The 13,241-nt window shown below is 36.7% G+C and overlaps 1 protein-coding gene across 4 annotated transcripts in view; it reads right to left on the minus strand.

The window, feature by feature from the left end:
• The window catches only part of KITLG (KIT ligand), a 55,980-nt gene that overhangs the window by 40,049 nt on the left and 2,690 nt on the right, over positions 1-13,241 (minus strand). Inside the window, exon 1 of one of the 4 annotated variants that reach the window (XM_054068922.1) lies at positions 13,047-13,188. The exons of 2 other annotated variants lie outside the window; for them this stretch is intronic. Coding sequence is in view for 1 of the 2 variants with exons in the window: in XM_054068905.1 (XP_053924880.1) it covers positions 11,252-11,266 (15 nt within the window). In the remaining variant the exon portion in view is untranslated. Of the gene's footprint in view, positions 1-11,251; positions 11,357-13,046; positions 13,189-13,241 lie in introns of those variants that run through there. One more of the 4 variants, XM_054068905.1, reaches the window with a different exon arrangement.

The following is a 13,241-nucleotide window of genomic DNA, read 5'->3' on the forward strand; positions in this document are numbered from 1 at the left end:
ACTGATAACTTTTCAAATTATGTTGTAACATGTATTTTTCTCTTGTAAAATGTTAGTGAGGAAAGTGATTCTATATTTTGAAGAGATTGAAAAAAAAAACCTAAATAACGAGATATTTAGCCAAGCATGTGGTTAGAGTTTTCAACACCAACTACAACACTGATGAAAGAAGATCATTCTGCTTTTCAGCTGCTTTAGATCTTGGATCTTTCGGAAAGTACTTTAGGGGTATATTAGGTTTCCTCCGATCATCAATAGTGACACCTAAGATTTTGAAGGCAAGTAATAAAAGCTGTTACTGGTTGTTTCAGAATTCAAAAGATACTTTTATAAGCACTATTCTAAACCTACAAGATTACCTTCAAGTACATAACAGGGCTGAAAAATATCCTTCACACACTTTTCTAACGTAGGATGAAAGGGTGCCATTGCACAACTCAGCTGCAGAAATAGGGCCAGGTCATCATCTTCCATAGCGAAACTTGAGTTTTTGTTCCTTTTCACTATTTCTCATTTCATCAAGAAATTTACTACATCGGACAAAATGTTTATTAATGTTGTGCCTGTATACCACCCATGATTTAGAAATGTGGCTTTAGAGATTTAATGTAGTGATTTACAGCATCTTGCATACAAAATCCTATCCTAAGTCAACAGAAGACCTAGTAAGTGAATATCCAGAGGAGAATGCAATATAAAAGTATCTGGTTTGTTAGAAACAGTGAGTTTTAAAACAAATGCATAACCCTTCCCATACCATCTTCTGTTTCCAACAAAACACATGCTATTAGGCAATGAAGGCCCTATAAACAGTCACTGCAGAAATTTTAACAATAATCTATAGTAAATTTTTTTACAAAAACTGCAGGAAGTATCTGGAAGATAATTTTTCAGGGGAAAAACTGAAAGCACCTGCAGGCAATCTGTTTAAAAGACAGCATACTAAAAGAGAACAAAATTGAAAAATGAAAACTGCTTCTGCTGACTTTAGTGCTAAGTTTTCATATCTTCCTTTATAAGGAGATGCAGGAAGAACCCTGAGGACTTTGAGTGTGTTGAACTTATTTGACACAATTAAAACTCTACTGTCCTTTGTTCATTTACACAGTGTTTATTGACACAGTAATTGGCTTACAAGAAGGCCTGTCGTGATATTACCCTGGGAAACGCATGATTTTAAACCTTAATGTTAAAAAACTTGGTGCATATGACTGCATTTTTGTCAATAATCAAAATGAAGTTTCAATGAGCCCCTCAGAAACAACTGGGCCAGGCTTATATGCTTTCTAAACCTATTTAGAACTACTCCTTTTCAAGATTTCAGTAGATCTTGATTTTGTACTTCTTATAACTGTGCCTGACAAGCTGAGCCATACATCTTACTAGCGCACTGAAAGATGTTTGTAAGAATCATGCTAGTTTGTCTCAGCTGTTTCCAAAGTAGAGTAAAATAAAACCAGATTTAAGTTTTCTCACTGCAAAACACCAAATTTTTTCCAGTTCCTGATTTCAATTCAATTTTATCATATTTATTTATGGAAGCTTCCCAGTAAATAATTTTGCTTCTAAAAAATGCTCTAAGCATTTTATTTCCTGCATAATTTGAACCACATGCTTTCCGATACATACTCAAAACTCAAATGAACAATTAAGCATTAAAGTAATGATCTCTGGAAGAATAACACAATCCTACATTTACACTGAATAAATGGACATTAAGAATGAATCTTTATTTTTTTCTGAAAAGTATATTTATCCAAAGTAATAGACTGATGGATGAGATTAATCTCAAATGCCTTGAAGTTACAGCTTGTGGGACTGTAGATAAATCAGGTAACTGACATGTCAAATTAGAAACTAATCTTCAAAACATTTAAGTATGCTTGCAAGACAACATAAGCACTGGGCAGGCAATAAGCCATTTACCTCAGCAAGCTGGAATTACAAACACATTATGCCTTGTGTTAAAGCAATTAGGTTGGTATATTAGCAAGAACAAATCAGCTATTTCTCTTAAAGTTTTTGATCTAAATTGAAAGCATTTCCGTAAGTCAAAAACACCTAAGTGATTACTATTCCAACTGCACATTCTTTAACCATAGAAAATAAACATCAATTCATTTTTCACAATTTATTAACTGCATCGTGCCATTGTTAATTCTACAAGTTCTTTCTGAAATTATTTTCAGGAGACGTGTATTTATTCTTTTTAAGGAAAGCAAATGTCCATAATGGCCATTTTAGGAATTTGAAGCCACAAAAGGTTGTTCCAGGACGATGTAAGTTGAAGATGGCAAAAATGGGATGGGACAGGACTGATCAAAATGTTTCCTATAACATAAAAAGTCAGTGACTGCATTACTGCATCAGAGATGCAAGTATGTTTTGAATTCCTATGCACCCCTAGAAGGGGAGGACATACTCCTGCTCATACTGAAGTACAGGATAAGACTATCTTTCATGGATGGTCCATGGAAACTCCACTGTCTTTCAATGGCCAGAGCTATGCAATATGTCAGAACTACATAAAATTTTATGAGTTCTAACCATGCATACTCACAGGCTAAAAGAATGATCTTTCAGTAAAAATGTCTCAGCTGTCATTACTTTCACATGTAATCGGAGTTCAGCTACAATACATTTCAAAGGGTTTTCCTTTTCTCAAAACTAAAGGGTGAATTGTTACAGATGGTAATTTTGGCAGATGGCTGTATATGAAATTGGGTTTATAATTAGGCCAAATCTGACTTGTGCAATTAAGGCAATGAAGATTTGGAAAATAAGAAGTGTCAGATCAATACATGATCAGTCTGGTAGCCACAGAAAAATGAAGAAACCTCGTCATTCACACTTACAGAATATTGCCAATTTGAAAATTTCTTCTTAATTGCATGAATTAGAAGATAAGCAACCTTTCATGGTTGGAGTGTGAACTAAACTAAACATGGCTTTTCACCTACTTAAGAGTATAATCCTTTTTTCCTTCAGTCTAGGTTAATGAGATGGTCTGAAGCAATCTAACAGCTCTCTGCTGCTGAGAGAGGGCTTTCAGCATCTCCTTCTTGGCGGCTTCCCTTTATCTGACATTCACTCGACCCTTCAACAAGTCAGTAAATTCACAGACAGTGACTAGTGAATTCAGCTCACAGACAGAGAACTACTCCCTGAGGAATGAGTGGAGGCGAAGAGATTTGCAAGGATGAGAAGACTCATAGACTACTCCTTTTGGTGGAAGTGACCTCTTGGGCTCACTCTAACATATATCAAGCTGTATTTCAAGCCATAGTATATCTAGTGTAAAACCCCTTTCCAAATGGCTAATTATGCGTGGAGCTAGCATTGCCTGTTTTAGCATCTTCTGACTTTCATTATGTTAAGTATTTCTTTGCTCTTGTACCAAGAAAGGTTCAGTAACCACTCTCTCTACCACTTCTTGCATATCACTCAGTAGTTTTTTGCCCTCAGCTTTGTTTCCCTCGATATGTGCATTGTTTCCAAAGAATGCTTTTGCCTATTTTAGAACCACTGTTTCTGTTACATTCTTTTTTTCTGATGGAGCAATCAGGACTTTTTTTCAAGAAGGCTAACTATGACCATCATAAAAGCATTCCCCTTTTACATTTATTTTTCTGCGCCTACTGAATCCCAGCATGTTGGTTGATTTATCCTACTACAGGTACAATACAAGGATTCTTCATCCATTTTTCTGGACCAAGTATTGCTATAGTAACAAACTGTTGTTATTAATGTAGTTACAATTAGTTCAAAACATTCCTTCCAAAATGAATCCCCCTGCCTCTTCAATACAATGCACTCCACTTGACATCGTGCCATCTGTTCTCCTATGGTCTCTAAACCTTTACAAAGTTCCTCAGAATCTCTTTTAGTTTCAATTAACATGAGTAACTTATGTAGCTTGCACATGTAGTCATCAATCTGCAAGCCCTCTTACCAGATTGAACTATATGAGATTGCTGACAATTAGGGAACATTATCTCTTAGGCTTTTGCCATGTTGTTACAAATTAATGGCTTATTCCTACACTTTGCTTTCTGTCCTTCAATATTTTTTCCTCAAACTGTTATGATAAGGGAGACACAATGTGTGACTGCTTAGTTTTTTTCTTAGATTTGTTTTAAAAATCTAAATAAGCAATTTCAATACTTTCTTTTTATTCATCCATTTTGAAACACAAATAATTTTAGTACATTGAAAGCATTTATTTTACAGTAGCTAGGCTTTTCTATTCCTTTCATTGAACTCTATCCACCTTCCCTCTACTAACCAATTTAAAATAGAGCAAGATCTGCTGCCAGCACAACAATAGAGGCAAGGTGTTAAGAACATTTTTTTAAATTCTGGACATATTCATTGACTCTACAGATGAGAATTAAGAGTTAATGTGTTAAGAGTTACTACATATTTAAGAAAATGGAGGAAACACCACTATCGCCTATATTTATCAAGTTGTAAACACCTTGCATTTACGGTAAATTTAACCCAGTTTAGAATTTATACCCTGCCCTGAACTTTAGACTGCTCCACACAGATGGTAATTCTAATATCCTGGTAGCTTGTGGATGGGTTGAGATGGTTTTTTGTTTGGTTTTTATTGGATATTGTATATTGTAACAACTACCAACTCCATCACAGTGTTTCAAGTACTTCAGTGTTTCCCCACAATTCCCGCCAATTCCCTCACAAAATCCAGGAAGAACAGGCACATTCCAATGATACATATCAACATGCAAGTGCTCTCAGCATAGAGCAAAAAGACATAGGCTATATCCTAGCTAACTTCATTGTCACAGAATTGTGACTACAGAATGAATACAAGCATCATTCAAATGCTGCATCAATGTTTTCGCTTGAGTTATGTTAACTAGAGAGAAATGCAAATATCTAAACTTAAACCTGAAGCTCCACTTGCTGCTTTCCTTAAAAACTTCACAAATCATGTGGCAAACTTACTGAAAGGAGTCAGTCAGTTTGCAGGTTAGTATGACTATGGAGATGTAGATACAACTGGAAGAAAAATAATCTGAGAAAGAAGCTACTTGAGCCTGTACAATTTTGAAGAAACGTGAGTGCCTATTAAATACAGATGCCTATGAAATATAATTCTAAAGACACCAGTAACACAGTACTTTGGATTTAGTAAATAATTGATAAGAAATGTTGGGTGGCCTCACAACATATGCAATGACACAACACAATGCAAGCCTTTGACAAAAGCTATTTTACTTATGATGTTACTGATGACTTTCACAGGGCTCACTTGTAAAAAACCCAGTTGTAAATTGCGTGTGGTGTGTTTACATCTTTTAGAGCTTTACCTTTGATCAAAAGTATTCACATGAATTAGAAACAGCCACAGCTGTAAGTAGTGAAGCTATTCCGGCAAGTGCTCAGCAGCATCTTCATTACAGATATGCTCATAAATTCATGCAAATATTGACACAACTTAAATTATTTATTAGAATATTTTTATACCTAGTTCTCAAAAGCTTCCTAGGATTGCTCTTCTTAAAGAATATCTACTAAGTTGCCTGGCCTATCATGAAATTTCTTTCTAATTAATCTAACAGGAAACATAACTCGTCATTGAGAAGATTACTGGAAATCTCTTCAGAGTATGTACTTTTCAATGTCTACACTCCAAAATCCCAGGGAGACAAGTTAGGTATTCTCATAAGCAAGGCAGCTTCTTAGAATTTTACTTAAGCGATATTTGTCAATTTGTACGGGAAATAAATTCCTCCTGGTTTTGTAGGAATTGTGCCATTTGCTCTAAAATAAGCAATGGAGAGTGTATGTTAAGAAGAAGACTCTATCATAGTGAATAAAGCCAAAAATCGCACTGCAGTTTGACAATTAGCACTTAAAACAGGTACAAATTCAACAGTAACTGAAATAATGTTCTTGGATGCAAAACAAGAGGGACTTGTTTCAAAAGAAATAAACTAGTAGGCTAAAATCAGATTAGCTTCACATATGACTCAGACCATTTGTAAGTGTCAACAACACTCTGCTACAGTGGGAAGCAATCAAAAGTAATGTAGACAATCGGACTATTACTGGCAAATGTCTAGTTGATGTCTAAAACCCATGTGTGAGAAGAGACTTTTTTGAAATGCGCTGAGGCAAAAGAGAAGACAGACAGGAAATTCAGTCCAGTTGATTTAAAGAGCCTTTAAGGCCAGAGTCTTTTAAAGGCCAAATGAAAATCCCAAATTAGATATTTCTAACATGGTTACATAACAAAGCTGAGAGAGATATAAGAGAAAGCAATAATAATTACTTCCAAAAAGATTTCCTTTCGTCTCAGTAAGTATCTGACCCTTAAAAAAAAACAAAAAACAAATGCCCCACCAAGGATTTTCTTAATACATTAAGTAAAATACTAAAATGTAGAGGAAAATGTATTGTCACTCATAGAAATGGCAGAGCAATATTCAGGATAGCTCTTTATAACTGTGTTAATAGCTTATGAGTGCCATCACATAAGTAAACAACATATTCCACAGAACGATGGATTCTTTCTAATCTTGAGACGTTTACTTTTTACAGGCAAGACGAAATACAAAAGAAATCAGGCTATTCAGAAGATTAACATTTGAAGTGGATCTCAAGAAGATTGTGGGAAATAAAAATGGCCACTGGACAGACTACTACAAAAATTGTGGAAAACATGCAGCAGAGATGAAGTTTAGACTGTGTGGAAAGAAACAGGATGGTGACAGAGACACTTTCAGTATTCTGGATGTCAGAAATGCTGAAGTTGTATTGTCCGAGGTGAGGATGCTGCCTTACATAAAGCAGAGGCCAGGAAAGGTGCACAAAAAAATGAGGGTAACATAGTCAGTTTTCCTGCATCTCTGGCAGAACAAAATTGATAAAGGATTATGAACACCACCATGCTTGGGAAGGGGTATACTTTTTAAACAATAGCAAGATTTTTCACTTGATTTAGTAGCCTGAAAAGAGAGCTTTCACTGCCCAGCCTTACACTGTTAAAGGAGCAAATACTAAATAAATTTATCAAAACAGTTTGGAACAGACTGATTATGGCCAGAATTTTTAAAGGACATTGATTTAGAGAAGGCATGGCAAATCTAGGGCACACTCTGTACCAGGGTTTATAATACTGAAGATCAAAGCAGCTTCAGTGACAGTATTTAAAATTAAGGTTTATAAATAAGGTTCATATTTCCTTGAAAATAAAGAATGCAATACCCATCAGAACCACTTAAACTGGTGGCAAATACAGTGTGGTAGGTTTTGCTATTAGAATAGAAATACAATCCACATGTTTCAGAACCACAGTAACTTGAAAGAGACAGCAATTACGAATGTTGCAGATACAGTTTTTCCCCCTCCTTTCTAAAATAACCACCAAAAAGCTCTGTTTATTCAGGAACATACTTTTTAATCCAAATGAAAGAGGGTGCCAAGCAGTGTTATACAAGCTTCCTAAACTCATTTGACTGACTAACGTTCATACTCCTGCTTGCTTCAAAGAAGTAGGAGAAAAACAAATCTCAAGAACTGACACTCAGATCTATATCAGTTTAAAGACATACTGCATAATATTGTCTGCTTGCCATTTAATGCAAAACACACATTTTGCTGAGTTCACTTAATAACAACTAAATGGAAGGTGGAAATTAGAGGGCTGGAACTTAGGACTTCTTTACAATAAAACTTTAGCATGTTTTAATTTCAACCTCCCTAACTTTCTAAGCACTTCTTTTTATTTAATGAATTATTCTGCATGCATGCAGCGTATTATTAGTTTAAATGCATCACGCCTGACTCCTTACTGCCTTGCTTCAGTTCATTACTTCAGTTAAAACATGGAAGTCAGCATCTCAATATTCTACTCTCATTTTATACAATTATGAAATCTCCATAAACAGAGAGGAATTTTTTTGATCAATATGAAATGGAGGAATAAGCTTCACTACAACCTTTAAAACCTCCACATTTACAGACATGGTTCAAAATCACACTTTAAAATAATGAACCTTGTACATTCTGAGTGTATTACTCAGAATTTCAGTATGTGCTGTAAACATCATTAAGTTCATTCTTTTGTTCAGGAGCAGCTCTTAGAAAAAGAGCTGCTATATGATTTGCAGAGTTCATTTTCCTCTTCTAAACGGAAATAGATTGTCGGGACATGCACAACTTCGTTTTACAATCTTGCTTATATTGCCAGAATAACTTTTTTCCAAAAGTAATTAGAGTTCATGTGTTACTAAACAGACTGAAGAATCTATCCAGTGATGATGTCTCATACTGCAGGTATAAATAGAAGACATATATAGTGGTCTGCTGCTGCCAAGCAAGTGCAAGGTAGCAAGGAAAACTTCTTTTCTTTGTACTTTCAAATTAAAATGAAATGTATATACCTATTATGTATTATCATAAAACTCCTTTCAAAAAAATAATTAAGGAATTAAAAAAAATAAGGAATTAATTTCACCTGTCACTGAATTCCAATTTCCACAATAAAGAACAGATATGTACAAAGAAAAAGACATAGATCTACTTGACAAGAAGGGTTTAACATTATTTTGTACAGGACTCAGACAAACCATTATTCTGAGAAGGTTCTCTTGTACTATCCTCTGCCTTACTTCCTTCAGCGTAAAGCACTGTGCCAGTTCACACACAGGTTATGTCTCTACTATAAAGGAAATACACACCGTTGGCAGGTACTTCTGCACATGTCTTATTCTAGGCTGAAAGAAGACACTCCCAGGGTTCTACTGTGTCCACATTACACAGAGATCTTCAAATCTGTCAGGCAGAAGGCTTGCACAACGTGCTTAGGACCTTCACTGTAAGCAACTTTATGCACAGACAGAGGTAGGCATCCAAATAAAGACTACTGAATATGAACTGTTGGTGTGTGTTCCTCTCTGTGTATGTGAACACTGGTTCAACGGGTTGAGATATTTGGATTTCTTCCCAACTTTCACTACTTGCAAGGAACAAACAACAAACAAAAAAAGTGTCATTCATTTAGGAGAAAAACATTGAAAGGCTATCAATACAAGTGACCCTGCCTACATCAAGCCGAGAGATGCCAGCCACAGCAAATGAATAATACTATCATACCGCACAGATTGCATATACATCATACATTTCTAAAGATATATTTAGAGTGCTCCTGAAAACTTCTTCAGGTACTTCTTTAGAAGAGATGGTAGAGCAAACTGGACTACACTAATCCTTGGCCTTAACTGCCAGTGAACTCATGTCCCTGGACCTGATGGCAACAGAACAAATGAAAGGCCACTGAACAAATGAAAGACCAGCTGAAAGAGACACTCAGTAAGGCTTTACTGAGACAGTTAATGTGACTGTGTTGAAGCCAGGTTCAGTTAAATGGGATGGCCATGCTTAGCAGTAGAAATCTTACATGAACAGATAGAACTGGCAGACTGCAATCTGTGAATTTGGATATATGGCCTGAAATATAATCCACCCTACATTTCTACTTTATGTGTCAGCCACACTCAAGATTGAACAAATAAATCTAGCATCTCAGTTAATTTGGTCTTAAAGTATGACTTAACTCAGAGGTGTTAAAATCTTAATCTGCATAGACCCAGTTCAGATTTAAACGCTGAAGTTACACTTTGGATCCAGAGCATGGATTTGATTTTTCTTTCTTCCTTCTGGCACAATACATAATTACTTATACAAAGTAGAACAGCTTCAACAAGAAAGACTGGATGGTTAGATCCTTCTTGGAGACTTAAGTTCTTACTCAAGAAAAGATGTGAACCTACGTCTCTCTCACTCCAGTGAGCATGCTCAGGTAAATTCTAGTAGATTAAACTTTTTCCGTCTGGATTGAATCAAGGTCATTCACAAACCCAGAGGTAACCTCGGGAGACCATACAGTCATTTTTTATTGTGACAGCCCAGCCTAAACCTGCAGGCTTTGCAGAATATCACTTTGAGCTGAAGTGTAAAATCCACCTCTTTCCCAGTCCCAAGGCTCCCACCACGCACCCCCTTCTGACTTCCCAGATCTGCTGCCCCAAATTAGTGGGAAGTCAGTGAAGGTGAAGTACCAAGATACCCAACCTAACTCTTAGAAACTCTTCACTAAAACATTAACGAATACCACGCAAATAGCTGTTACAAACAGGAGCCAAATGAGAGATGGGAGAAGAGGTAGCTCTTGAGGCCTGGGCTAAATATGATCTTGAGGTTCATTCCTGAACCTCATCTTCTCCATCTAGTAGATTTTGCAGCAAAAATGAAGTAAAATAATCAAATGCTGCAATCCTTGCACGCTTACAAGTGCTTTTTAACAGCAGTTAAGGTGTATTTACAGCAGACCTGTTCGAGAAAGCCTTCCAGGACCCCTGACCAGTGTCAATGAGCACTGTTGGCCCTTCAGAGGGGAGTCTGCACTCAGCCTTCCAAGACTGCACTGCCCAGTCTCACCTCTAGCACCAGTGCGAGTAGTGATGCAATAGCTGGAGCCTTGGGACTTAACTACTTTGCAAAACTGCATGCTCCAAAGTATAGTTGCAAAGCAGTGAGTACCACGAAGGCCTCCTTCAAGCAATATCTGTAGTGAAATCTTAGACGATGCCATTTTTGCCTTGGACCTAAACTTAAGTCTGCTCCACACAGCAATGATAGTACAAAAATACGTATGAAGCAGAAAATTCCTAATCATATTTAAAATAGTTATCATATCCATCAACATTGTATAATTTAAATATTATTTAAACAGGAACAACCGCCAGTCATCCACCCAGTGGTTATTAGATAACAATAGGAAATTAGAGGATAATTTATTTCCTACATTATTGTGACCGAAAGTGTTCATTAATCTGAACTCCTAAACTGGCTTTTATTTAGACATACAGTAGAAATAATGCCTTCATTAGCGTATCTGCTTTCATTGACCTCAGATACTATGTATGCTACCAGCTTTAATCAAATAAAATAATTAACATTATTTTTGGTTTTTCTATAATTGCAACACATTTTCTGTTTTCATTTTCATGCTAAGAGATGTCTGATACTACTTACATTTCTCAATCACAAAAAGCATCCAGCAAAGAAATCTCTATTTTGTGTGCTTCCCAAAGTCAGTTATTTCAGCATTGGTAGTCTTTAAGAATGTTGGGTTTGCAGGTTTACATACAACTCAGTACAAAACGAAAACATGGGCCAAACAAAAAAATAAAGAGGACAACTAACCCTCTCTACTCACCTTACATTGATCCATCTCCTTTTTCCACAAATGCACAGGAAAAAAAACAAAACCAAGCGGATCTGCAGAGTGTTTAAAAGGCTGACTAACCTCTGGTTTGGCACACCAAAGACCAGCGCGAGAACAAACGCTTTCGTTTTCATCTGTCAGCTCCCACACCACTCAAGTGGAATTGCGTAGGGAGATTTTTCCTGCCTTGCTTCAAATAAATGGGTGTTGTGTTTACATACTGCATACTGAGCATTGCCCACACGAAGCCAAGGGCTGCATCTTGCCAACTCTTAACTTTCGTACAATATGGCGATTACATGAGCCAGCATACCATTAAGTCACAGAAAAAAACTCAGAGAATGGCACTGTCAGATAGTAGAACTGTACCTGAGCAACTGACATGCAATGCACAAAAAGAGAAACTAGATTTCACTGTGATGGCAGAACTGGGTCAGAAGTAGACTGGGTCAGCGGCCTCAGCCTAAGCTACAAAGCCAAGTGTCACATAGTTCATGGAGATAAAAACTTACAGGTGTACAACACAAGCAGGAGAAGAAAAAAAATAACAAAGAGATCACTGAACATGCCTTACAAAATACTCCTTCACACCAGAGTCTCCTAGGTCATTTGCTGTTTATACACTATACAACACTAGTCGCGGATGTTCTTGTTTGTTCACAAACTGGCCTTCCCTCAGCAGAGTTAAAACCAAGGGAAAAGAGAAAAAACCACTTAGTCCATTACTCAATCTGAATAGCACAATTTCTGGCTCCAGCAAGTTTTCCTTTTCTGTCTTGAGAAGCAGCAGATCTATACTTACCACGAACTCCAAATGCCTTCCAGTGCCTAGTGTTTTGTTTTTTTCTTCGCAGAACGAGTAAGAAAGATCAGAGATCAGACCTCACTATTTCCCCCAACGTAGTGACTCTTCAAGCTCGCACCAAGGTATCGGATAGCTGTTCTGCATTTCAGCCTGCCAATATGAGACTGGAGTGGGCAGTTTGTGTATTAATTCTTTTTCCAAGTACCATTCCATAGTTATTTCTACAGAGGCTCCCACTTCAGGGACACAAACACTACAGATAGGACAACCTAAGGTCATTTAACTATCAGCAATAACGTGCACATTCAGAGGTAAAAAGCTGACCTGAGAGCTAAGCTGATCTGAGGCTTTAAAGAGGTTGTACACCTAACTCACTGCTGAAGATCAAATGCCTGAACCAGGTATCTGTGACACAGATCAACATCAGCAGCCTTCGGAGCTAGCCCCACGGATGACCACTCCTTAGAGCGTATTTCTTTGTAACCTAATCCTATTTAGATTGTCTTCAAGTCAAACAAAGAACAAGCAAATCAGAAATCTGTTACAGGTTTTTGCAAGAATGTCTCACACTACCACCACTTTTTCTGTTTTATTCAAAATGCAAAAGGCTGTCCAGACATCAGTGATATTTTATTTGGTGTAATATTAGCATGCAAAATGACACAAAGTCACTTCTGATAATAGTTTTAATTCCGGAGTATATAGGACTGCAAATCCTTTCAGACAAATAATCTTTCAATAAGATTAATTCATAAAATTAATTTGTTTGACTGGACTCTAAATGTTAAATCACATTTTTAAAGGCATTATTACTTAAAAAAAAATCTAGAAGGTGCTGATACTTTTAAAACAAGGGGCTATTTATTTATGAAAGTGTATAGCTTCAGAAACAGTCCTTCTAGGACTGACGCTGTTGGGGAACATGCTTCTGCAGTTCCTGTGGTTTCTCAGGTTAAGAATGATTTAAATAAACTGACCAACCTGCTTACTTCTAGTCCAGCATTCAGCACGACTCTTCTCTTTCAGCACTTCCGTTGCACTGATGTATGACTCAGCTACTCCTTCAGCTGCACTAGTTAAATATTATGCCTGTGTAACATTACCTCGAACATCAAAGTCCCTGATTTATTTTAAACATTATCCAGGTATTACTAAGTGTTTTCATGGCTCAGTGAT

Source organism: Cuculus canorus, chromosome 1 (genome assembly GCF_017976375.1).
Source record: "Cuculus canorus isolate bCucCan1 chromosome 1, bCucCan1.pri, whole genome shotgun sequence".
Classification (NCBI taxonomy): domain Eukaryota; kingdom Metazoa; phylum Chordata; class Aves; order Cuculiformes; family Cuculidae; genus Cuculus; species Cuculus canorus.